A 26,021-nucleotide genomic window follows, 5' to 3' on the forward strand; every position below is an offset into this window, starting at 1 on the left:
CCATCCTCGAGATTTGTAGGAGAACAATGAGCTGAATTAAGCCAAGTGTGCAGCGCCGGGTAATTCAGCCGGATTGTTGTTTCTCCATCTGTGACACCATGGCCCGGTGATTGATGGGACAGGTGTCATTCATACTAATGTCAGCCACCGACAGTGGCTGTCCAGCTCTTTAAATATCACCCAGCACCAACTGGGCCCAAGCAGCTCAGGCGAGAAGAACGATGGGGTACCCGTGGAGCTTTACTCGGTTATTGGGAATCCGATTCTCACCCCTTTCACACTCACAGGAACAGCTGGTTAAAGACATGGCATTTCATGCCACTTCAAAACATCTAATCTGTCCCACTACAGTAACGGCTGCTACGAGAACATTGCCAGGGAATTCTTTCACTGCTGGAAAAGTGAATATAATTTAGTAGAGGAAATCTTGCATTCATGCATTCATGGAACATTAAAGTACCGGGGGGGGGGGGGGGGGGGGGGGGGGGTGGGGGGGTGGAGAAATCCATTTTTTTCTGTAAGAGTTTTAGCATTCTCCAAAGACAATTTTGCTAGCAATCCATGTGCATTTGCTTTCAGAAACACACTCTAAACCTGTTTGTACTTAAGACAGCACATGAGTTTTAGGGTCTTATTTATACCATAAGTTTCTCCTTTTTTAAAAAAAAAGTGTAAAGTAATTATGCTAAAGAAAACCTCACAGACTTTCTGAAATTAATTCCTCTGAAAACTGTTTTAGCATTAATACTTGTCAACTGAGCATATAACAGTCCATCTAAGCAAGAAAATACCAACTTAAACATAAAAGGACACTGACATTCATCTTCCAAAAAGACAGAGGCCAAATCCTGCAGCCAACATGAAAACAGAAAAAAAATATTAAAAAGTAAATAAAGAATACATAGAAAATTGCTTGATCCTTTCTCTCTATTGCCTTTTCAATATATGGAGAATTACACAAACTACCAGTAGCTGGCTATATTAAGAGCACAGCTAAGAGTACATAAAGGAGTATGATTTCACCATTTTGTTAACTACTGTTCTTTATTAGATTTTCCTGTCCTTTATTTCCTTAAAAATATTCATGTGTGAGATTCAAAAAGTGTTTCTTCCAAGTATAGATCTAGAAACAAACACAGAAAATTGGGGAAAGGGGAAAAAGAAGAAGAGTAACACAGATAAAGATGGACTGAATAAAACAAGCCATCTCCTCCTCTCGCCACCCGTCCTGGCACCTTTATACGGGAGAGAATTTCATAAATGCTCAGGAACAAGTTGGCATTACATTTTAGACACACTTTTTCATTACACTTACCAGCATCTCTACATCTGCAGGCCTTTATAGCTGGCAGGGGGGGAGCTTATAATTTTTAATTATATTTTTCCTTTTTTAATTTTCCCTCCCCCCCCCGTTTTTTTTTTTTTGCTTTTGTTTCTTTGGGGTTTTTCCAAGGCCATACAAAACAAGCAACAGCAACTCCACATCATCTTCTCATTCTAACTTGCCAAACCCATCAATCTCTGATCACACCTATTAGAATCTCGTTGTAGCCAACACTACATTTTGCGACAGCTTGACCAGTTGTTTAAGGAAAGAGTGTGATGGAGCAAAGCTAAATCGACACATCTGTGATACTTCTGACACCCCTCAGCATGGCTAATATTAATTTGTTTTCTTTGGCTAGGTAAGTGCTGCCAAAACACATTACATATGGTATGTAGTTCCAATCAAAATGATGAAAAGGAGGTGTGCAGGTTTTTTCACTTACAGCAACATGAAAAGATACAGAAGAATAAGAGACATCCATGCTAATCTGCAAAATAATAACCTAAAAAACCTCAAATCACCTTATCTTAAAAGTTTGGTTTCAGAACACAACCCTTTAAGAGAATCTGCCCTCCCACATAAAGACTACAATTCAAATCTGTAAAGAGGTTTGTAGCCAGGGAAAGAGAATATAATTTTCAATATATGATAGAAGGATACATTTACATTATTCTCACATGCATAAAGTAACTAATCATATTTCAGTAGGTTATCATATAAATAAATGTGCACAATTCTGTACAAGGTTATTATAAATGGCTTGATTAGACTGAGGACAAGGAACCTTCATTTCATACACCTCGATACACTAACTTTCTGCAGTATATGGAGACCCTTCTCCAATTTCATGCTTAATGTTCTGTGTTAGTGTCATGAAAAATATGAATTTATATTTCTAATACTATTTTTTGTTTTGCCTTGTAAATTATTTTGATCTAAATCAGAATGTTCCATCTAGATTTCATATAAACTCAGAATGGCGACCCACGGTAAGAAATAGGCATTCAGCAGTAAAGAAAAACAGCATATGCTTGTCTTACACTATGTAGAAGTACCTATATCGCTCTAACTTTCATTAGAATGTTAACATAGATTTCTCCTAGCAAATGTACGAAGTTGAAGCAAAAAAATAATTTTTATTTCAATTTTAAAAGATTTGGAAACAATGCTCTCATTAAAAAGCTATGCTCCTTAAAAGAGGAAAGTAACTGGAAATTAGAGAAGATTCCCTTTAATGCAAACCTGCTATATGAAGGAAGAGCAAAGAGAAAAGCCTTTCTTTCTTTGAAGGAAATACAAATTAATTGAAAAACATTACAGGCATTATGTAAATAAACCCAAGAGATTTAAAGCTTCTGTAACATAGCAAATACATAAATTGTTTCACAAGACATAGATGTCAAAAGGCACTGTTCTACCGTATCTATCGATGTTACTCTCCAAACTGCTACTGAAAAGGCAAAACAAAATCCTTTAGAAATAATTAAATAATAATATTTGAAATAGCAGTACATAATTCAGTTTAATATTTTTCTTCAATGTTTCAAAGTATTTTTACTTCTGAACAAGCAAACCATACCAAAAAAAAACCTATAGGATTTTTGGTGAGGACTAAGGACCATTAAAATGGAATGTGTATTTTATATTTTTTTCTGAGAACAATATGATCTATATTAACGGCCATATGTAGGAGGCTTCTCTCCCTAAAAACAATTATATTCTTTAGGTGTAAACATAACCATGTGTCCAAGGACACAGGTAGCTGAAAAAACAGTTCTCTGATTGGCAGACAAAACTTACAGGAATATGAATAATATTAGTCATGTAAATTACTTGGAGGACAAGATTTTTATTAAAAAATACAGCATCTTTTAAAAGCAAAACTGTAAGTATAAATACAGAAAATGCTAGGTTACGTAAAGAAGCTGATATAAAATCAGGTGCACACACTTTACATTGCTGGCCAGCTCTCTTTTCATGGATAAGAAACAACCACATAAAAGCAGCAGATTCTTGACAAGCAACTGCATAGAAGGAAGTTAAATAGCTCTGCATAGACTTAGTGTATACATGTCTGTGTGCACACATACAACAACAGATGTACCTTGCACAAACTGCATCAGGAATACACTATACACCTGGAACACACACACAGACATGCATAGATAGGTATGTATTTGAACTTGAAACTTGCTGTGCATCGACAGGATTTCCACATAAAATGCAAATACATAAAACAAAACCACACATACAGATATGACTGAATGCATGTACGATTACCTAACCGAAGTCTAAAAGTAAAAGAGGATACACAAAATGTAAAAGAACATGTAATAAGTGGAATGTCAAGCAGCTGCGACTGTTGGTGTCATCCCTGCGCTATCAAACATACATATGAGTATGACTGGAGACAGAGAGGCTAAATATTTCACTGTCAGAGCATGTCGAGAAATGCAATTCATTTCTCTCTCATGTGCTTTAGGACAATGACAATTTAATACAAGGCCAGTGGATGTAAAAGAGATAAAAACTGAACAAACTGGCCTGGCATAATCACAGATTTCCTCTAGAGAGCTTGGTAGCATGAGGCTCATATGCACTTGTAACAGATCAACATTTTATTGTTTCTTCCCTCCATGAATTTGCTATGAAGAAGAATTCATAGCAAAGCTTATCTTCTAGACAGAGGCTACTTTAAGCTTCAATAGAAGCAAGAGTTCCTCCCTTTTTTCTTCCCCCCTACTTATCCTATGCATTTCACTTAACCTAAGTAAAAAAATAATTATTTCAGATACTTCCTTGAAAGGTTCAAGTAAGTATCTTTTTCATTCCTACTAACACTTCCACAGGGGTGCAAGCAACCTCCCTGCAGGTCAAGGGTCAGTCCTTTAAAAACATTCTGTAACATGAATAATCATGTCACTTATAAATAATTCATATTTTTATACCATAATCTTTCTATCATAATTTTGCTCTGTAACATCCAGAACTAGCAGCATAGCATATGGACTGACATATCTGTGAGAATAGACATATCATACTTTCTAGCTACTCTAGCAAAGTGGGCTTCAAGTATTGTTAAATATTATCATAGACAAGTTACCTTCTGTATTTGATGAATAGCACCATGTATTTGAAATTAATTGCAAAAGTAGGGTTGGCTAATGAGGCGGCCCTTATCTTTTCTCAGCAGTGCAAGCACAAGTATTTTTCTGCTGGCTCAATATTTTTTAAATGCCCAAAGTGCTATTAACTAAGTTGAAATCTGATTAAAATACGAACACTAAAATATTCACAACAGCTAATGCAGCTACACACACACAAAAAAAAAAAAAAGGAAAAGATGAAGCAAATTCTTATCTCTTATCATTAAGCATGTGTTTTGAAAAATAATAATTAAATAAATTGTTCCCTACAGATTCTCCCAGTTGTTTTGCTTCCCATTAGCATCTTTGAAAACAGTTTGTTAAGACAATAGTTATTCTTTATTATGGAACTATGGGGATGGTGCCCTTCTCTCTGCCTCTGTTTAAAAACAAATTTGTGGAAAATGTTAAAGCTTAAAGAATGTTAGAAAAAGGACAGCGTGCCTTCAGAAAAAAAAAAAGGGGGGGGGGGGGGAAGTACAGGAAAAATGATCAGCCATTCAAAAGAATTAATGGATATCCACAAGGGCTTTGCTAATAACACGGGTTAATTACCGCTGCAACGCACCAGGCTCAGTAAATAAAAGAACACAACCATAAACACATTAAAATGAGCAACCATCGCTAGAAGAGGGGCAAACCCCAGTAAATGAAAAGCTGTCAGACGGACATTTCAGCACAAAACCTTTATACTTTCTGCAGGATTTCAAAACTTCCCAGCAGTCTATCAAAACCCAAAAAAGCAAAGAACTACAACCAGAAAAGGAGAAGGAAGAACGGCCCAAGGCCTGCCTGCTGCCCAAGGGGAGCACACAGGCAGGGTCGGTTCGCTCACCCACACTTGGGGACTGGCTTCACGACACAGAGCTGCGTGCCACGTTACACGCCGGGGACGCATACACAGGCCTGGAGACTTTTGACTTTAATATTATCTTTGGGTTTTACTTCTTAATAACAACTGTAAATAGCTATCTAATAAGACGAATGCATGAGGTTAAAGATCTCCACAGCCTGAAGAGACCGTGGAGTGGAATCAAGTGCTGCTTCCCACTTCACAAAGAAGCGTTCTTCAGTCCACCCCTTTCCTCCCTTTACAAATGAAAGACGCTTCTGAAAAAATCTTCAGGCATTACAAGCTATGCCAAAACGTTTTAAAGAAGAGTGAAACTGACGAACTCTTTCGCATGCTTAGCCTATAATCACCATGCGCACACACACAAATACATATATTTACATGCTGCTGCATGTGAGCATACACACACACACACTCATATTCATCCGTACACAAACATAACCCAGACAGACTCGCTGGGTAACTCCGCAGCCCCTTCCCACATTGCAACATGAGAACGGTTAGGAAAATACAAGTATGTATACTGACCATCATCACCGCACCGAACTATCCACATGATGTGACGCTTATGTCCACTTTTTAAATGTTACAGCCATTCTACACAATCTTTTTTTCTGGTCATCTGCGTATTTTATCAGTTGCACTGTAAGATGAAAATCTGTGTGCACTCAAACAGCTGAATTTGTTTCACATTTAAACGCCGTTGCACGTTTTTAAATGTTCAAAGTAGGGAAACTGCTGAGGGTTCAAATTAACGAAACACACTGAGCCACAAAGGGCAAATGCACATAGTGCACAGAAGCTTTCTGGAGTTACAAATCTCCTCAGTTTTCTATGTTTGGCATTCAGAGATCATGTTTAAATTTACTAAACTAGTCTGGTTCTCCCCACCCCACCCCCCCACAGCCTTTTTTGGAGTGTTTCAATTGCCTTTCCTTCTTCCAACAGCTGTGACAACTGTTAAAACAGTCAGTAAAATTAAGTCCGCTCTATAATCCTTTAGTCAACGTTACATTTTAATCAGAGGTTGAAGGAGATTTCACGTTATGAACACACTGATTCATTTAGAATGATTAAACTGACACATATGTCAAAATGAGCAGCTATATTTATTGCATCTGTTAGCTTATTAACTATTAGTAATTATTAGTGTTATTGTTAGTGCTGAAAAAGCAAAAAGCCAAGGTTGCAGCTGGCTTTTAAGTTATTGCATTCTTTAACATGCTCTGCCTTAAAATCAAAGCATACCTAGTGGTGCACTCCCAAAATGTTCGGACAATTTTTAGCTTGAATCCTCTCTGCCCTCATCCATAACGTAAGAACTGTAGAAATTACTACATTTATTTTGCATATCCTTATGTGCACATGCATGTTACAAAATATAGTCAAAACACAATTACTATGAATATTAATTACATGTAAAACTCTGGGGTTTATTAATTGAGACAGAGAAGCAGATATGTTTCTGAACGTCACTTGCGTCCACTCAATCACACACGCCTCAAACCCTACGCTCAGACAATATATTGGGAGTGTTTTAAGATCACTTTTAATTGAGCCAAAGCGGAAGAAAAAAATTAGTTTGAATCTTGCACCAGAGCCAAAAAGACATGTGCCCCGATTTCATTTAAATGCATCTACTCTAAGAGGCTTATCTAAACTAATCATTCAAATTAGCTGTAAGAAGGTAAATTCAAGAAAGCTCCTTTGGGGGAGGGGGAGCAGGGGGGAGCATACACACACACACACAAAAAAGGAAAATCTCTTATCTTTGTATGTATTTTATAAAAAACACACCACTTAGTAGAAGCTGTGGAAACTGCGTTCTTACGTTTATGAAGCTATCTTACACTGTACAACAGCTCACAGTGCACTGACCTATAAAGCACATCTGAGAGGACATCCTTACCTGTTTATTTTCTTTTATTTCTCTCCAAACGTTACAGCGGGTTTCCCCTGCCTCCCCTTCCCCAAACTGTATTCCTGGGAGCCAGGCGATTTGTTACCGCCCGTATTATTTCACCAATATGCAATCACCGCAATTCACTTCGTCTCTGGCTTAATTACAAATAGCAGTGCAATATGCAGACAGTAAGGACAGCTAGTGGGCATCCACCTATAATACACTGTCACCTCTCAATACAGCCGTTCCACAGGCTGCGTCTAGGGCGATGCTGGCTGTGAGCTGGGTTTTTTTCGTCGGTGGTACTGTCTCGGCGTAATACGAAGGCACGGCTACGTAACGGCTCGACATAAAGAAAAACGAAGCGGTGACAGCTCCCGAGATATACTAATATTTAATCCCGGCTGCGGGCTGAAAGCAAGTTCGGGAGCCCCCCGCCAGCCCCAGAGCGCCGGGGCGCCGCGCTGCGCGCCGGGGCCGCTCCGCCAGGTAGCGGGGAAGTGCCAACCAAGAACTGCGGCTCCTTAAAAAGTGTTTTGCTGCCTTTTGTGAGGAAAAGCCGGCGCCGAGGGCCACGCCGGGCGCCTGCAAAGTACAAAACGCCCCCTCCCCGGGTGGCTCAGGCTGCCCGTCCGGAGCGGCGCCCCCCGGCAGGGCGGCCGCCACCTCAGGGAGCGCGGCGGGCGGCCGCTGCCGGCCGTCGCCCCAGCGCCCCGCGGGGTCCCCCCCCCGCCGCCGCCGGAGGGCCGGGGAGCCCGGCGCACCTGTCAGACTGCGAGCGCCGGGGCAGGCGGCGGGGCCGGGTGCTCCCCCGCCGACGGCACCGCTCCTCCGCCCCGCGGCCGGCCACCTCCCGCCCGCCCCCCCCCGGCGCGCAGCCGCCGCGCAGTGCCCCGCGCCGGGCCGGGCCCGCCGCGCACGCACCGGCTGCCGCCCGCGGCCCCGGCACAGCGTTACCTGCAGCGGCGTCTAGGCGCCTGTCATGGTTTGGGGCAGGCGGCGGCGGTGGGGTGGGGGCGGGGAGCGGTACCTACTCTTCCTCGTAGTGCAGGGAGAGCGGCTCCGGCAGGCAAAGTTCTACCGAATCCATGTGCGCCCGGCGACCATTCTTCGTGCGCCCCCGCGGTAAATCAAAGTTTCCGTGGCCGAGCGCCGCGCACTTGGCACAGTGCTCTCCGGGCGCGGCGGCGGCGGCAGGCGCGGCCAGTTGGGACCAAAAGCTCGCCCGCGCGCCTAATCAAGGACTTAAAGCCCCGCTCGGCGCTCATGAATATGAAGTAGGGCTTTACATATGCAGTCCCCCCGGCCCGGGGGCACGGCGGATTGGTGGGGCGGCGGCCAATCAGGCGCCGGGGGCGCCGGGGCGGCCCGGCGCGCGGGCCGCGCGGCAGGTAGAGGGGTGGGGACGGGGGAGCGGCCTGAGGCGGCGGCGGCGGCTGGGGCAGAGCCCGCGGACATGTCCGCGCTGCCGGCGGGCGGCCCGCTGGGGGCTGCCCGGCCCGGCCCGAACTTCAGGGGCAGACGCCCGGTGAAGGTGCCGAAGGACTGCGCCTAAGGGTCGAGGATGAAGTTCGCGCCGCCGTTGCCGGTTGCGGCGTTTTCGCCGGGCTCCCGGCGCGCGCGCCTGCCCGCCGCTTCCCTAACCCTTGGAACTGCTCGGCGCCGGGGGAAAAATAAATAATAATAACGCCAAGTGCAGCCTGCCGAAGCTTCTGGGTAACTCAACTTTTCATTGTCATCCGAGTTACTGGGGGGGGGGTGGGGGGTGGAGGGGGTGAAGCTGGGATTTGATTACGTCTAATCTATAGCAATATATATGGATTACATAAATATATAAAAATCTATATAAATACTTAGTTATCTATTTAGCCATGAAAAGCCTTATTTCATATTTACTGAAAAAGGGCATGCGTTAGCGAGCGAGCACTCAGCCCCATTCGGTAACCGCGTTGGGTGCAGCGGGGAGCGTGCGCAGGTATAGGGGTCACATACAGCTTAGCCACATCTACATATGGCCGTATGTAAGGGGGGGTGCCCCTGTCCCAGTGTTTAGATGTGTATATTTAGATACAGTAAAGAGAAACAAAAGCTGCAGAACTGATCACTTCCATCTGTAACTGTGGAGGGACTGTAGTGGGCTGGCTCACCCTGCCTCATTCGAGCAGGGCAAGGGCTGCATCGGGAAATCGGGGAGCGTGCACAGACCTGCACAGTGTTGGGAGGGTTGGGTTTTGTAAAGTAAATCTTACCGAACTAAAAGGGGGATAAACACATAGCCCGTATGTATGCTGCATAGGAAACGTCACCAAGCCCAAACCGCTGCTTAGAGCCAGCTCAGTTGCTCGTCACTGTCATATGAAAGGTCCCTGATTAAACTTGTTCCAAGAAAATGACCATACTCAAATTTAGAGAGACAGTTTGCACTGAAACACACACAAACACCCTGTCGTGAAAGAATCAGTAATGCGTTAGTGAGCATTTTTTTTCTCTCAAAAGCTACTATTTTTCCTTAATACCATAACTAATACGCCGTACTCTTTTTCCAGGTTCAAAGTGTTCCTACCCCTACCAGTGAATTCAAATGTAGGCAATATTTCTGGCAAGAAAACAAAAAACCCCCAACAAACAAAACTGGAAAGCCCATAATTTTTTATAATTCAGCTCAGCTCTTACAAAATCTTTTGTGACTAGAGCCCTAACATGATGCAAATAGCAATCTTTTAGGATCAAAAAAAAAAAAGTGCACACCCTCAGAATGCATTAATACCATTCAAAAAAAATGAGAACGCAAATGCCCTCTCCAGATCTGTTTCACAGCATTTTAGCAAATAAATACAGCAACAGAACCTAGTTCCACAGTATCTACGTGCAATAGACATGTTTGTACATGTTTACAGCAGAGAGATTGTGGTGTTATGTATGTAAGCTTACATAAAGACTGGGCCTCCTTCCTACAAACCCAGTATAAATACATGCAAGTTTAGGAATCAAAACTCACACAGCAAAACTATAGCTCAGACTACTGTATGAAAGCAGGTAGTAAAAGCTTAATTACCAATAAGCATTGTGCTGTCTGTATTGTTAGATGTGAACTCTGTAATTAAGATGTAAATTCACGTGTAAGCGGTGAATTAAAAAGCTCTGAAATGGAGAGTAAAATCCAAGTACTCTGCAGAAACATCAGAGACACAAAAAAATAATTCAGTTTTTATCAAATTTTAAAATGAGAGGCATTTAATCACGTTACTGTATTAGAACGTCCTCTTTAAGTAGCCATTTGATAAATGTGGATTTTGGAATCAAATCAGAACTTAAATATGATGTCTTTATGTATAGGTATCTGTATTACTGTATAAACCCAAAATAGAGTTCCAACAAACTGATTTACATGTGCACATTGGCAAAACATGAAAATACAAATATATTGTTTGTACTGGATGTCTGAGTGTCTGTTTATAAACTTATACCCCAAATTGCTATTTTTCAATATTTTAATGGTAAAATGCCTTCAAATCTTTTCATGTGTATATGTGTTTTCTTATTTGAAAATCACCCATAATGAATCCCTATACACGAGTAATTCGATAAGGTCACTTTTCTGTATTAAGCACCCTGGAATACACCCTCCTTAAAATATGACAGCTAATCCATTTTGCAACTTGCCAAAGCACAGGTTAGGCTTGATTTCTACTTTCATTCATTATCTCCTAAGATTATATAATTATATTCAAGGGCTGAAGCATGATAGTCTCTTTCCTTCTGTCATGGTCTGTCTTCCTGTAAGCCCTCCTTTTCACTTTCACATAGTTTCCGCTACCTTGTTGGTTTGTCGTCCCCCACCCTCCTCTACATCCCCAAACAACACATTTTTCCTCTCCTTCTATGAACCATCACTCCCTTTCTATCAACCATCTTTCATCCAAGCAAGCGGCTCTCTTCCCTGCCGGTGCTGCTTCTCAGAGAACCAGAAATACACCGTGCTGTACTTTGCATGTTGATAAACAAAGCAGTTGGCTTCTTCCCCTGGGACTGAAAGTGTCACCTCCACCAGACTGGGGCCTGGAATTCCAACTACATTCTTGAACTTGGGTTTCACAGTTACTGATCAGTTTGGGGAAGGGGAAAAAAAGATAAGGAAGAGATTACAGCAGTAAATAACCTGGGGCTAAGCATATCTTCATTTTCTCAAGCTTTTCTGTAGAAACAAATACAAATAGCAGTAGTGGAAATAAAAAAAAAAAGCAAAACAGGTATCAGTTTACTGAATTTTATCAGAGGGTATAGAATAAGAACATGCATGCAAGCACACATCTGTGCTAACTTATCAAAACGTACAGTGCAAAATCTTACCACAAGGAGTCTATACAAAACAGTGGCAATGGAATCCAAGGGGAAGGAAAAAGTCATCATGAGTGCCTGTACCAGTCAAGGGGCATTACTGAGCAGCACCTCCATTTCCACCATCTCTCTGTGCATGTAATTTTTCCTGTGTGCCGAACAGCGAGTACATCTTTAAGCATCTTCACATTTAAATCCTATAGACGTTTCAAGGCATCCAAACAGCCAGATTCTTAAAACACAACTACCTCAAGGCAACTGTAGTAGTAAGATTCAGTGGCACTTCACAGAAGCTGCACAGTGCGTTGTGTCAAATGTGTATTTACCAAAAGCAGCAACAAGATCAAGCCATCTGGGAAAGAGCAAGCATATGAAAGAGTCTGTTAGCCACTGAGAATTTATTTGAAAATAAGTATACTGCTACTTTAGACAGAAATTTGCCATACACCATGGCACCTTATTCATAGTCTAGCCAAAAAGTATATTGTTACAAGTTTGAAATAAATATCGAAGTCTCATCAAATACGTGATTTTCTCTTTATTCACAGTTGCTCTTTAAAGAAACACAAGAAATAGATGTATTTATGCTACAGTGAAATCAACATTAGAACAATATTGTCGCTGCGTACTGGTCTTTTGCCTTTTGTGCTTTTCACCAGAAGGCACGTGGTGCATCCCTGGATATACCGCTAGTGAGTTACAAAAACGAACGGTACGAAACTTCCAGATTCTGCTCACCTGTTTGTACGTAGTTGGACAAACTGTAGCAGGTTATTACTTTAAAGCCATCTGCTATTTCAATTTGTATTTAGCATTAATTACTCCTCGCTTTGATCGTAGGGAAAAAAGCTCACATAACACAATCTCCGAATCCTCCTTAGAACTTTTCCACAGTGCATTTACAAATACACAGGGCAGGGCTTTTTGCTTTTGCTGCTACACTCGGTTCCAGCATATAAAAAATGTCCCCGTGAAATAACAGCAATTGCCTTACCATGTTACTGAGCTACATTCAATTCATCTGGTCTCAAATAAATACTCCATATTTTCTCCTCGTTTTATTTTCAAGGGCATGGGCATGGGTATTTAAATGACTGCCTCCACTGATACAGAATAGAAACTGTTCACGTTGCTATAAATGAAAATTACTCTCTTGACGAAACACCTTTTCCAAAGCCGCTGACAAAAAGAGGAGAAGAAAAAAAAGAAAGGGAGCTGCACGCACATTGCCTGTCACCCACCGAAAAAGGTCTACTCCCTGAAGATAATTCAGGCACACGCTTCAATCTGGATATCTCGCTATTACCCCAAGCTCTTTTTTTAGTGTAAGTTTCTTCAGAGAAGCTGAAGTGCATTACTGTCTCAGACAGCCAAGGATAAGATGACTGAGGGAATTCAGTTGCTCTGTTTAATTAATACAGGATTATTTCACTTTCATTTTGTGAAGCTAATAATATGACTGGTGGAATGTCAGTAAAAATTAAATCATAAACTAGTGCAGTACCAAAGGGAAAACTTACTTTAGTTATGGAGTATTCCCAGCAGAAATCTTGAAAATCTTATACATATTTACACTGATAAAATACCACATGTACTTCGTGGGATACTGCAAGCTTTCTACAATCCTTGTGGCATGTATTTACAGAGCAAGAGTTAACATTTTGAGATTATACATTAATAAATGAGTTGCAGTTATATTGTTTCTTGAATGTTAAGCACCACATACTAAACGCAGGAACACATTCAAGGTCAATGTCCTATTTTAGACCTTTTCAGCAGCTGTGATATTATGATAATCATCCTTAAAATATTCCTATAGAAAGAGTAAATTAGCCATTTTCACTAGAAGCATTACGATAAACAACAAACCTGGAAAAGAACAAATTCAGATTCCCTGCCCCACACCACCCCCAATACACATTGTTGTCCATTACTGTGATGGCTTACCCATCCAGGAATTTAAAGGCGGGGGGGAGGGGGGGCAATATCCACATTCTGCATTTACATTACTGTTTTTTTGGAGGCCTCACCTATACAAAAGCACTTTCCTTAAAGAGCGCTTGTGCTTTCTGTTAGAACCATAACATCCCAGTTGACATCCCATTCTATCACCTATACTGCAGTGAAATGTAATATCCCACTAAACGAGAAGAGAAAGAAGAAAACTTCGCATCAGCAGCTATTCCTAAGCAAGGTTAGGGGTTTAGCTCCATCTAATTGAGGGATGAAACGTGTCCCTCAGTGGGTCTTTTCCCACTCTCACACCAGCCAGTCTACCTGACTGCAAGCTTAAAATGCTAAAAACAGAAGAAGATGGAGCATCAATATTTCCCCAGTGAAAACACCAATAATCTTTACTGTGAGCTGACATGAACTGCTTGTTACACTGCCCTAGGATATCATGGCTCGAAGCGAGAGCGCGCACACACGCACAGAGCCACCAACCATCCTCAAAGCTTTTGTGAAGTGTATTTGTGCATGTGCATGTCGCAGAGGCTCCTACGACATCTGACGTGGAGCTGGTACACCTGCTGTACAAGGCACATCCTCCCTAGCCTGCCTTCCCCCCCCGCCCCGACTGTCCCAGCCTGTCTTCCATCACTCTTCTTCCTTTTGCTCCCCCTGCACTCCCTTCGCTCTGGCATTTTTATTATTAATGTTATTGCTATTATTACTGTCCAAGCATAAGCTGATCCACAGGGGAGCCTGTGTAATTTAACCCCTCAAGCACTAAATTCCTTCACATGTGCCAAAGACACAGGTTTGTTGTTGCCTCCAGCAATATCCCAGGAAGACGAGTGATGGCGGTGTCATATCATCACACAGCGACTTAATCTATTGCGACACCCAGGGAACGGGTAACTGAAGAGATTTACAGAACATGCTCTCTGACTGAATACAAAATGTTATCCCCTTTACCAACAAACTCAAGTCACACGAAACAATATTAAACAAATTTTGCCCTCTTACAGCTCATTGTTTCCATGACTGCTTTATCCATTCCTACCACTGCATCACTTGTCCCACTGTACGTCTTCCAGCTATACAACACTTTTTTCAACATTTTTGTTCTCCCTCCTTTGTTCTTCATGTGTTCTCTGATTAACAAACAGTCAGATCATGTTGAACTGCCAAGTAACATAGCCTCAGAAATCTTTTATCCATACGCTAGATGATGAACCATCACTCACATCAGGGTTATCTCTACATGCTGTCTTTATGTTGTCTGACATCGAATGCATGCTTTCTAAACCAATAGATTAAAGGTAAAGGTGCAAGTAACACTGAATTAAACACAGTTTACCTACAACAAATACCAACAAGCAGGGAAACATCTATTTTAAGTACTGAAAACCAAAAAAACCAATCTGCTTGTCAAGCAGGGACTTTCCACTTGGGTGTCCTACTTTTGTTATCCATAACTGTTAAGGAAGAATTCAATGTAATATAGAAATATCTAACTGCTCTCTCCAAAATCGAGGTGAGATTCTCCATTGCCTAACATTTCACTGACCTGGGAAGCAAGAATGTGGTGCAGAATTAATACTGGAGACAAACAAGACTACTGAAATGTCCTCAGTTCAAAATAACCTGACTATGCTGGTGAATCAGAGCTTTCACCACTGAAACAGTAAGAAGAAACCGGTAACAAAGGTTGAAGAGAGTTCACCTGTTCAAGAGTAAACAAATGCTCCCTCCCCATAAGGTACTAGCTACCCGAAGCTCATCTCTAGACATCCCAGATTGAAAGCAGGTCGAGATTCCGTAATGAAGGCCACAGAAATCTGCCCCTGTAGTATCAGAACTCTCATTTTTCTTTCTGTATACATGCCTTCTTTTAAATCCGTATGTCAGCTGACTAACTGCGCCCTTAATATAGTAAGCTTTGTACAGAGGCATATTTAGACTCCAGGTCAAATCATTTCTTGGACACATAAGTATGCATGTAAACCAAGCACAGGAATATGTTAAGCTCACCTTCTACTTTTCCCCAATCATCAATATGAAGAGACATAAAATAAAGGTTTTCATGGATATATAGCTCCCAGATGTACAACTGTACAGCTCCAGAAGTTTCAAATAAACATGGAATTCACCAGCAAATGCTCTCTTCCCAGTTCCTACAGCTCCATCCACCTGAAAGTTAAAGATCTGGTGCCCTTAAAGCAAGCCTTTACAGAACGTACCAGGGTGCACCGAGATGCTGTTCACCACTCCCATACTCATTCCCCACTTAGCGGTAGGTGGAAGGTCTAGAATACCAGTCAAAAGTATGTCAGTATACACCAATACAAGTGCAATGATCCTGCTGTCTCTAGTAGACTCATACGCTAACATCTAACAGGATCATATTAATCTATTTCATACAATACATAAGAATCACACATTAACAAAAATGCTCGGGTTACATTACTACAATGAATTACTTTTTTTTCTGGCTGTATTAGTACATATGATTAAATGAGACAATATAATTTTAACGGCATCCTTCTGCAGCTGAAGCCTTCTATTGTCACCTATGTTTCTGTCCTACAACAGCTTCACTCCTATTGACCAGACAGTTAGCCCTATGCATTTATTCAATCTCAAATCAATAGATTTAGCTCCGTGTATAACGGTTAAGATGTAAACATTATGCATACACTTTCTCGGTTTAATTCACATACTTGCAAATTTGGATTTATATTCTAATTTACTTTTTAAGAAATGTGCAAATCTGTGTTCATATTAGTATTTTTTCTCCCATCATTTCAGGTGTTGCATTTCCAGAAACTGAGCTTCACTTGCCTATGACAGAATTTTTCTGTCTTTCACAGATAAAAAAGGAAAAGCAAGAATTGTAATTATTTGATTTAAGTATGCTGAATAAAGCAATAAAACAGCAGTATGACTTTTAAGCAGATCCAGTGCTAAAGTACTCACTCAAGGTGTGAACTGATCCAGAAAGTACAGCCTTTAGATTTTCTGACACTTGTATCACAAACAATTTGGTTCAATTACTATAGATGCATGTGTGTGCGCACCTATACTTAACAAACACACATACGTATTATATTATAGGCGGTTGGTTATCTACATATATCGACACACAAAAATTTGCAGTAAAAAAGTAAGCTGAATCAACACATGTATGCAGAAGTTAATGGCTCAGTCTTTCATGATAGTTGAAAGCAACTTCATGAATTTTGTCCCTCCAAAGTCCCCGCTTCTCTGCTTAAGGAGCTTCAGGTGAGCTGATTGGAAAGCACTTTAAAGTGCAGCGTTACATGCCTTACAACTTCTCACCTGCACCACACCAAATTTCACGTTCCTTTCTCAGACAAACACATTAACTTGAGTTGCACACACACACCCTTAAAGCATTGTAGAACAGATTCCTCATTACCTGCTTCCTGAAAGCACATCCACTTTTGTGCATCTAGAAAACAGATCTAATACTTAGCACCATAATACGGTATCTTTACTGACCAGATAACCCAGAAAAATACAGTCACAACTTATCTGAGCACAAGTTCAAACAATACTACCCAACGAAATACTGACTTCCTAGGGAACACCCTCAACGTTACCTGCCTTGAACCCATCCAGGACTATGTCCAAAGCAGATGAAGTTTATAAGCGTGAGGATGGTGGCAGGGAGCTGTTACAGTGAGAAAATCTAAAGCAGTTTCTGCATGCAACCACGGCAATGTGACTGTTAAGAGACAGGCAAGAATTTCTCTAATATTGTCAGGGAAACAATAGGCTTAAAAAAATCGGAAAGGCTTTTAGAAATAAAATATCAAAAGGGAAAGTTGCAACTCTGTCTTCCTACTGACCTGTTTACTCCAACTTCAGATTATCTGCTCCTAAGGCATTAACATAAACTGCTCTATTCTTATTAAAGGCCATATCTGTATTCTTTAGCACTGTTTGCATTTGGTACACATCTTTGCAGAATGCTAACTGTCTTTATTCAATAATGAATCTGGCAGAAAAACAAGAATCAGTTCTCTTTTAATGTTATTCTTCTAAATAAATTCTTTAAACCTGATTGAGTTAGATCCTCGAATCATGCTTTGGAAGATGCAACTCAGAGTTTCTGAATAAAGTGGAACACTTAAGCAAATCACACTTTTATTCTTCATCCACTGAGAAGCCTGAGATTTAAGATGAAAGAGCTGGGCTGCCTTTCTCTTTCCTTACCCTGCAAGGTCCCTTCATTTTCCCTGTTTTCCCAGTAGATTTACTTGTAAATCTGGTGACAGCCACATTTGAAGTCCTGAGGTCTGACTCCTGACCTCAGTTATGTTAGCCCTTCCCTGCTGAAGAACTACCCCTTGGATCACTGACTTGCTATTATTCTATGGTTAATAGACCTGAGCTGTGCAATATTTTTTTATCTGGCTACAGTCCTATCTCTAAATTCTCTATTTTGAATGAATACCGATTTTGTGACATGAAGTCTGCTATATAATGAAATGCAAACAATGAAAAGGCTAAATCAGTTTACAAAAAATCTATTTGTCAAACAGTGTGGAGATGCTCCCAATTTAGTCTGGGCAGTGCATGCAGCTCTTGATAAGGGAGTTAAAACCAAGCCGTTCCACTGCATAAAAATAAAAGCATCTGCAGGAGAGATGCATTTTCTTTCGGAGAATCTTCCCTATAACCTGTAGCTAATTATATTTTAAAAAATAGAAAATAAATAACCCCTCCTTGGATTCTGCAGGAATTTTCCAACAGCCAGGAGCACTGTTAGAGTAGGTAACAGCAAAAGCCTCCCCAGCGCAGTCCCCTTATGTCACATTTGCATTTCTATTCAGCTACATTGCCTGACAATGAAGCAAATGGGTCTGCCTTATCTGTACAATTCTGGACAACAGAGATTTCTAAGCCATACAAAGGAACGAGCTTAACATTCAGCACTCAACACCTCGCCATGCCCCCCCCCCCCCCCCTTCCGCCCTGTGGGGAATGCAGGCACACAAACACCTGTCCACACCAAAAACTGAGACCCTCACATGCCACCTGAAAAGGAACCGGTTACACAAACACAAATAAAATAAAATAAAAAGCTATCGAGACTTTTAAGGAGCTTGCCAGCCTCGAGGAAGAAAATAGTCCCGACTCTGAAGATTTCCAGGCTTTGTTTGGACTATAACAGGGAAGTAAAGGAGTGTCCCTGGAATGTAAAAGTAGATAGTATCTACCCAACCAGCTGTGAGTCCTGCTGTCCCTTTTAGGCTGGTATTTAATACAGCAGATGAAATCTAGAGATCCCTTTATCAGGCAAATTTCATATCACCCTAGTTTTCATTAGAAAACCTTTAGCAGCTAGGCTGGCTAACTCGTGCCATTTCATCACTGTATGAGGAAATTTCCGGCTAATTCCTTCAAAATTAATATTGTCTCATTTAAAAGTTAGAAATGACACAAAAAACCCTGCACGAGCTGAAACCTCCAGATCAAACTTGTGTTATGACAGGACTTAAGCCAGTTATAATACAGGCTAGGGCTTTAAACAGCAAGAAAAAAAATTACAGTGACACAGTTCTATAGACACTTTGGCTTTAGTCTGGCTTTCCCGGAGATAGATAGATATAGATGTATGTACACCTATCTGTCATCTTGGCCTTCTCCCTTGCTCTCAAATGCTCAGGGTAACAAAACAGGCTTTGTGCTCACAACCTGGAGTTCAAGAAACTTCACTGCAGAGGGACTTATCCACGTGGGGTTTGTACATACAGCAGTAATCCGGGGTAGCAAGCACGGAGAGGGGCGTGGGAGGCTGTCCGTCTTTTGTCCTGCTTCGTATATCCTAAAGCACAATCCACGTTTTACGTAGCGCGCTGCATTTTACATTGCTAGCTTCTACTTTAATTGTCCTGAACTTCCAGGTAAGGTTATTCTTTGCTGCTGAACAAATGCTGAATTTCTCCCTAGAGGTGGTTGCAATGAGTAGTGATTCTCTATCTTTTTCTCACTCACACAGTTTTGAAGATTTACAGGCATGAATATCATCACGTTAACATAAAATGATATTATTATTGCCAAAAAACAAGGCAGTTAAGCACAGAGACAGTGAGGAATGCAAAACGCTTACTTGGATTCAAAGGAGAAACAAAGCTTCTTAAAGCGGCCCATTGTTTTTAATTTTACGAATACCTATGCTTCAAAAGCTGATGTTGTTGTTGCCTTTGTGTGAGTTGGAGCAAGAGGTTAGAGTACATTCTGCCTCACCGAGTGCTAGTAAGAGAACATTTTATTATTCTTAGCACTGAAAATGGCCTTATTGCCGAGAAGGCATGAAACCACCAATTGCCCTGGTATAGTACCTCCTAAAGCACTGCAGATCCCTCAAATGCTGTCAAGGTGACAGACTACCTTTACCCTAAACCATGCAGGCAAATGAGCAAACTTCATACAAGGAACATGCATGTGGTGCAGTACAGGGCAAAATTTAGTCCTTAAACTTGCTGCGATAAAAATAAAAAACACAGACAAAATTAAATAATTGCTACTACTGTGTCAATATTTTAAAGAAAAATTTCTAGACTGTAGCGAGTGTTAGAGATATTACAAGATATCACACACTACTACACTGTTGGAACTACTTCTGTCTGTTGATTTTATTAAAAAAAACCCCAACTAGTACAGATGGGAGAGAGATACGGTAGGTGGATAGTTAAGAAGAAAAGTAACCAAGGAAAACATTTTCCACAGATTGGTCCAAGGTCTGCTTTAATCTCAAGTCAGGTCATCTAATAGGCTTACGTAGCTATCCAAATGAAAATAACCCCTTACCTCTGCCCTCGCGTTTACACGCGAGGACAGAAGTTGTAGAGTACACCTTGCTGACTGCACACCTGCTTTGTGCCCGTGTACTGCATGTTGAAAATACCCATCATGACAATTTTTACAAGCCTGTCCCTTCTGGAGTAGCGTAAGCAACACAGCTGACCCAGAAGGATTAGAGGAGAAATTCAGCTAATTAATGAGCCCTTGCAAGCAAAACATCCTTTCTTCTGCTCTTTGGGGTATTTACAAGGTCAGCTGTTTTGGGGGTCCGTCCCCCCCCCCGCCCCCACCCCCAGCATCAGGTCAGACTCACTCACCTGTTAACATACACAGGATTTGCAAGACAATAGTGGCCACACAAATTTCAGTTGTCCCCACTCTCACGACAAACAACACGGGATATTTTTGTCTGATTCCCGAAGTAAAGGAAGAACTAGTCAGGCCAATTCAGCTTTCTTAAAACACACTTCTCTAATGTTACTCTGCTCTTCCATGGGTATCAGTTTAGAATTACAAACACTATTATTTCCCATTTAAGAAAATATTCTGGAACACAACTTCAACTATTCTGGAAGGCAGCACCGTTCCCCATCCTGCCCTGCTGTCTTTCTGATGATCGCTTTTCTGAGCGTCACATGGCACAGTTTTCTTCCATCTGCCAGGGAAGTTTCTCAAAAAGTATACCAACTTCAGGAAATGAGGAATCTGAATAGGAGGCATGTTCAGATAGAATTCAGAAAAACGATCCGCTCACCTCATCTGTTTCTCTAGCAGTATGTGCACTGTTACTATCCAATGGCCTCTTTGGTAATAAACTTGTCCCACCTCCCATCTGCTCTTCTTGCTGGCCTCCTGCCACTTCAGCCTCAGTCCTTTCCTGTCTTCAAGATGTCATTCAACTTCGCTTGCTCCCCTACCCATTTGTTTCTCTTTCCAAGTGAGATCAAGCATACATCTTTCTATGTCTCCCGCTCCAGCCTTTAACTTCTGCTCCATCTTTTTAGTAAGTGTCTATGTTTCTGCTCCATTTATCATAGTTGGCAGTATGCACTATGCAGGTGTCAAGGAAACCAAGAGAGAGTTCACTATTCATGATATTGCCTTTTCAGCCTTCTTGTGGCTTGCCATTGAGTGTCAGCTCCTTAACACTAAGCTATATGTTGAGAAGAATGTGTATCAGTTAAAAGACAAATTACTTTAAGCCAATACAAGGGCATATAAAGAAACAAGGCTGCTTTAAAGTTAGATTTTTTCAGCCTCACTCTGATCCTCTTGCTAGATTGTTTTTATTTGCTCATTACCTGAGTTTATATGTCACCTCTGCAGCATTTTTCCTTCCTGGCTAAAAATAAGCATACAAGACATTGCATGATGTTGGACGTAACATGCACGCAGACCTCTGCAAACACGAATGCCTGATGCTTGACCTCAGTAAGTGCTTCCTTTTCACATCGATACAGACTTGTGTTTCACCAAATATAATCCAGCTCAGAAAAAGAGACGTCTTTGGCTCAGCAGGCCAGAAGTCACGACTAAAACAGACATACCTAGCTGCCTTCCTGCAAGGGCTGAGCAAAAGCCCACCCATCCCCTCTGCTGCCTTGAGCGGGGAGGAGGCACAGCCTCCCCTGAGGCTGGGCGCCACAGACCTGCGTGCCTGCTACCCGGCAAGGCCTATTGTTTTTAAGGACAACACTAAACTCCACAAACATACAATAAACGGCAAGCCACATTCATATCCTGGAAAACTGGTTTAATTGACCGTTGACACCTGAAACTTCCCCATACCTATAATACTTCAATGCAACGCAGGCAATTAAAAGCAACTGCAGCATTAAATGCTCAAGTCCACTTGCAGCTACTGTTTCAAAATTTGAGACAGAGGGGGGTGGGAGCGTGTTTTGTTTTGTTTTCTTTGAAAATACCTTTTATTCCAGCGTTTCAAGTACAATGAAATGTCACCTCATAAACAGCAGAGTAGGAATAACTTCACTATTAGATGAATCTAGTTTAGCAGAGACAGAGAGCTGACTTCATTAGAATTCACAAAATGCACATATGACAAGGGGTTTCAGGCCAGACAGTTCTTTAGACACGCACAGTTTAGAGATATGATGAAAGAAGGGAAAGAACTGACCATTGAAGCAACTAGGAGTTGTAGTTGTTTCTGCATTACTTAGTGTTTTTTATTGTTCTAGCGCTTTTTGAAATATATGATGTAGCTTCAATTATTTTGCAAAAAGCCAAGTACAAAAGTTTCCATACAAAGATTTTTTTACTCATGATACACAGTCAAGCTTGACTGTATTGGATTTATATTGTAATATACAGTCCAGTTTAAGTTCAAACTTGACAAATTACTTCTACGCTAGAAGTGCACACATCCAACATGAACACAATTTACTACTTTTTATTTTATGTGGCAAAGAGAAGAGGATAGACACCCCTTATTATCCTTCATTTCTGAACACTTCTGTCCAGGCCACCTTCCTGTTTTTACCCATCATTAGTGTGACAACAGAGGTAGAATTTTGCTTACAGTAAAACAGACGGTCTCCAGTTTCTGGCCCAGAGAACCATCATCTAATGCATAGTTCAAAATTTCTTTTTTCGTTATCAATGCCATGCATTCTTTAAAACAAGCCTGCAAAATGGTTCTGTGACTGGCAGAGCCCCATCTCACAACTTCTCACATCTTTCACATTAATTGCTGTGGAAGCACAAAGGACTATTCACATAAATACAAATATAAAACTAAAATTAAGGGCCTAAAATTAGTTTATCGCCTGCAAACTTTCTCAGGGCAGTAAAGTTTCATACTTCTGCAACACAGTAAATATTATGTTGCAATTTGAAATTCAAATCTGAACATTTAGACAAACCATTTGCTGGAATTTCCCTCTTTTGCTAGAAGGCAATAAAACATATTCTAGTCCTGTGATCAACTGTATCCTTTCATGTTATTCAGAGACCACTACACAAAGTCCTCATGTAAAGAAAACAGTAGAATATAAAATTGCTTTAAAACCCGTAACCTATTTTCTGTTATTGTTATACCACCTGAAAAAAAAAATCCACGCCTACAGAAGGTCAACAGCACGCAGCGGGTCAAGGTTATGGCTGGAAAGGCAGAAGAACTGCAGGATAACTACACACTGGGAACGGGTAACACAACTTAGTGGGCCACACACATGGTGTATTACAAGCAACCGCAGATTACAATGATATAATGAAGGGATGCCTCTCGTACCCTGAAAGACAAGGACAACACAAGAAAATGACCCATCCAATTATCTCTACTCTTATTTTATTCCTCATCCTTCAGTCAACTATCTCAAGCACGGGAAGCGCCCTCTTAAATCAATCCTACGCTCATTCCATTTATCCCTTCATAGGTATGCTCATTTCATTCCGGTCCACTCGGTGTCTGGCATGACAGAGAAGAACAAATTAATGTGAGCATAAAAGTCTAGTAGGCTCCATCTGTAAGGAGCTACCATGTATTTTCCTTGTTGCATCCCCTCCCCTTCACCAAAATGCCGTTAACAAGCCTCTGTGGCAAAAAAAAAAACCCAACAAAAAACACCAACCAAACACAAAAACCCCAAGCCTATTTAGTGCCACCACCCGCAATGGGGCAATCCACACCCTGTTGACCACCACTCCATCCTTGTTTGCCTTGTCTCTCTGGTTCGACAAGTCTGTGCTGATGGCACCTGTTAAAGCTGCTTCAACTAAGCTGTTCTGCATTTGTCTGGCTGGATTTGGACTTCCCGGATCCCTGACTGAATACAAAGTGATTTGAAAAAAACGGTGTTTGGCAACAAGCACAGTGGGGAGTACACTGTGTGTTGGTATACAAGAGCACAATGTGTTCTTCATAACATCACTGAGGGAGCATGCTGCTCGAATCTCTCTGCTGTCGAGATCAAAATGGTCTCCTTTGTTGTCAGCTGTTTAATAGCAGCTGTTTAATGTAATTCCAAATGATCTGCTTGAATGAAGTTGTCATTCTTGCAGTTCACTTTAATGTAGTAAAAAAACCCTAACACCAAACCCACGGCTTGGCCATGTTATTCTTCTATTGTTCTTCTGAAAAGTTGCACCCTCTTACATTTCTGCTAGCCTATCAAAATAATAAAAGTCTAATTTCTGAAAATAAAATACGAGTTTGAGAAAAATAAGGCGAAGGATCAAATACATATTTCAAAACACTTTCAGACACTTGAGAACAGTTTGATTAAAAATGTCTTTGCTACTAAAAAATTACACACAGAAAGAAGTGAACTTGTCCACAAACATGTGAGCAAAAAGAATATCTATTTCTATAGGTAATTTCAAGACATTTTCCCCTAGTGAGGGTTACAATTTATTTTGTTGCATTTCATAAAGCAAGAAAAGTTGTAGCAGAACGTTGACATAGTGAAAAAAACATATGTACTCTTCTGCTGAAGCAGTTTAGCTTATAGGAATAGGTGTTTATAACGTGCGTGGGTTTTGTTAAAAATCTGTTTGATACCGAGAGTGATAATAAGGACCATAATCTGTAAAAATATTTGCAGTTCTCTGATGAACAATAGAGGGCACTAATGCTTCTAATCTGGCAAACGCATCACGCGCCAGACAGACAAAATAGCCGTGGTACTCCTAGCACACAAACACATCATCTATGCTAAATACGTAGATAGTAGAGAGAGGATTTCTGTCTCTCAGAAAAGTTCTTTTTGTCCTTTAAACTTCCTTTTTTTTTTTTTTTTTTTTTTTGCCTGCAGAAAGTAGGATGTGATAATAACACGCTAATACTTGCAGCCTTTCAAAGTGTTGTTTTCTTTTGTTCATTGAACAAAGCAGACGCAACTTTTCCTCATACAAATCCCTCTTCTGTGTACTTTCTCACCACATTCTTCTCTGTTTACCTATAGCTCTGCACGGTAGTTCAAGGTAAAGCAATTCCACCGATAAATGCAGAAGCCAAAGGATGCTTAACATGTGCATTACCTATGTTCCCAGCAAGCTAACGCAGAAATACTGGCTATAAGCATCAGCAATTGAGCGATATGGGGTACCACCTGAAAGCTCCGAGTCAGAAGGGCTTACCAGGGCATCTCATCCCACTAGAGCATTTCAAGCAGTTTCACTTCACTCTGAAAAGATGCAGTTACTGAAGGTGGTACTTTCAATACACCTCAAGAAGATAAAAACTTCGTTAGAACTGCTAGCAGCTGAACACTACCTTATTTAAATGCTCACCAGTGTCCCTCATTGCTATTCAAAGAAACGTTTATTTCTCAGCCTCCGAGATTGAAACTTTGGCAAGAGCGACTTAAATACCAAACACCAACCAACAGATTGTTGCTAACATTGTGAAAAATTGGTAAATGCTCTTTGATTAATTCAGAGTAAATGTTATCTGGAGAAACATAACCAATACTAATATTCTGGTGCACCAATTTCAGCACATATTTTAAATGAAAAATGAAATATGTCCCTGTATGCACTGCAGACAGCAAAGTCTTCGGTGAATTGTACGGCTTAATTTCTGACTCCTCAATTTCAGAAGTGATGAAACACTTCAGAAGTGATGAAAAACATCAGCTTTTCAAGGATATCAAACTCTAGCAGCTCTTATGATATTAGCATCTTGTCTGAGTCAAGTGATACAGCTTTAAGGCC

The 26,021-nt window shown here is 41.0% G+C and overlaps 1 protein-coding gene across 17 annotated transcripts in view; it reads right to left on the bottom strand.

The window, feature by feature from the left end:
- Nucleotides 1–26,021, bottom strand: part of ESRRG (estrogen related receptor gamma) — a 396,844-nt gene that overhangs the window by 147,296 nt on the left and 223,527 nt on the right. The window contains exon 1 of one of the 17 annotated variants that reach the window (XM_040612412.1): nt 8,264–8,442. The exons of the other annotated variants lie outside the window; for them this stretch is intronic. Within the exon in view, the coding sequence (XP_040468346.1) occupies nt 8,264–8,319 (56 nt within the window). The 5' untranslated portion in view covers nt 8,320–8,442. Of the gene's footprint in view, nt 1–8,263; nt 8,443–26,021 lie in introns of those variants that run through there. 17 annotated transcript variants of the gene reach the window in all.

Source organism: Falco naumanni, chromosome 12, assembly GCF_017639655.2.
Source record: "Falco naumanni isolate bFalNau1 chromosome 12, bFalNau1.pat, whole genome shotgun sequence".
Lineage (NCBI taxonomy): Eukaryota > Metazoa > Chordata > Aves > Falconiformes > Falconidae > Falco > Falco naumanni.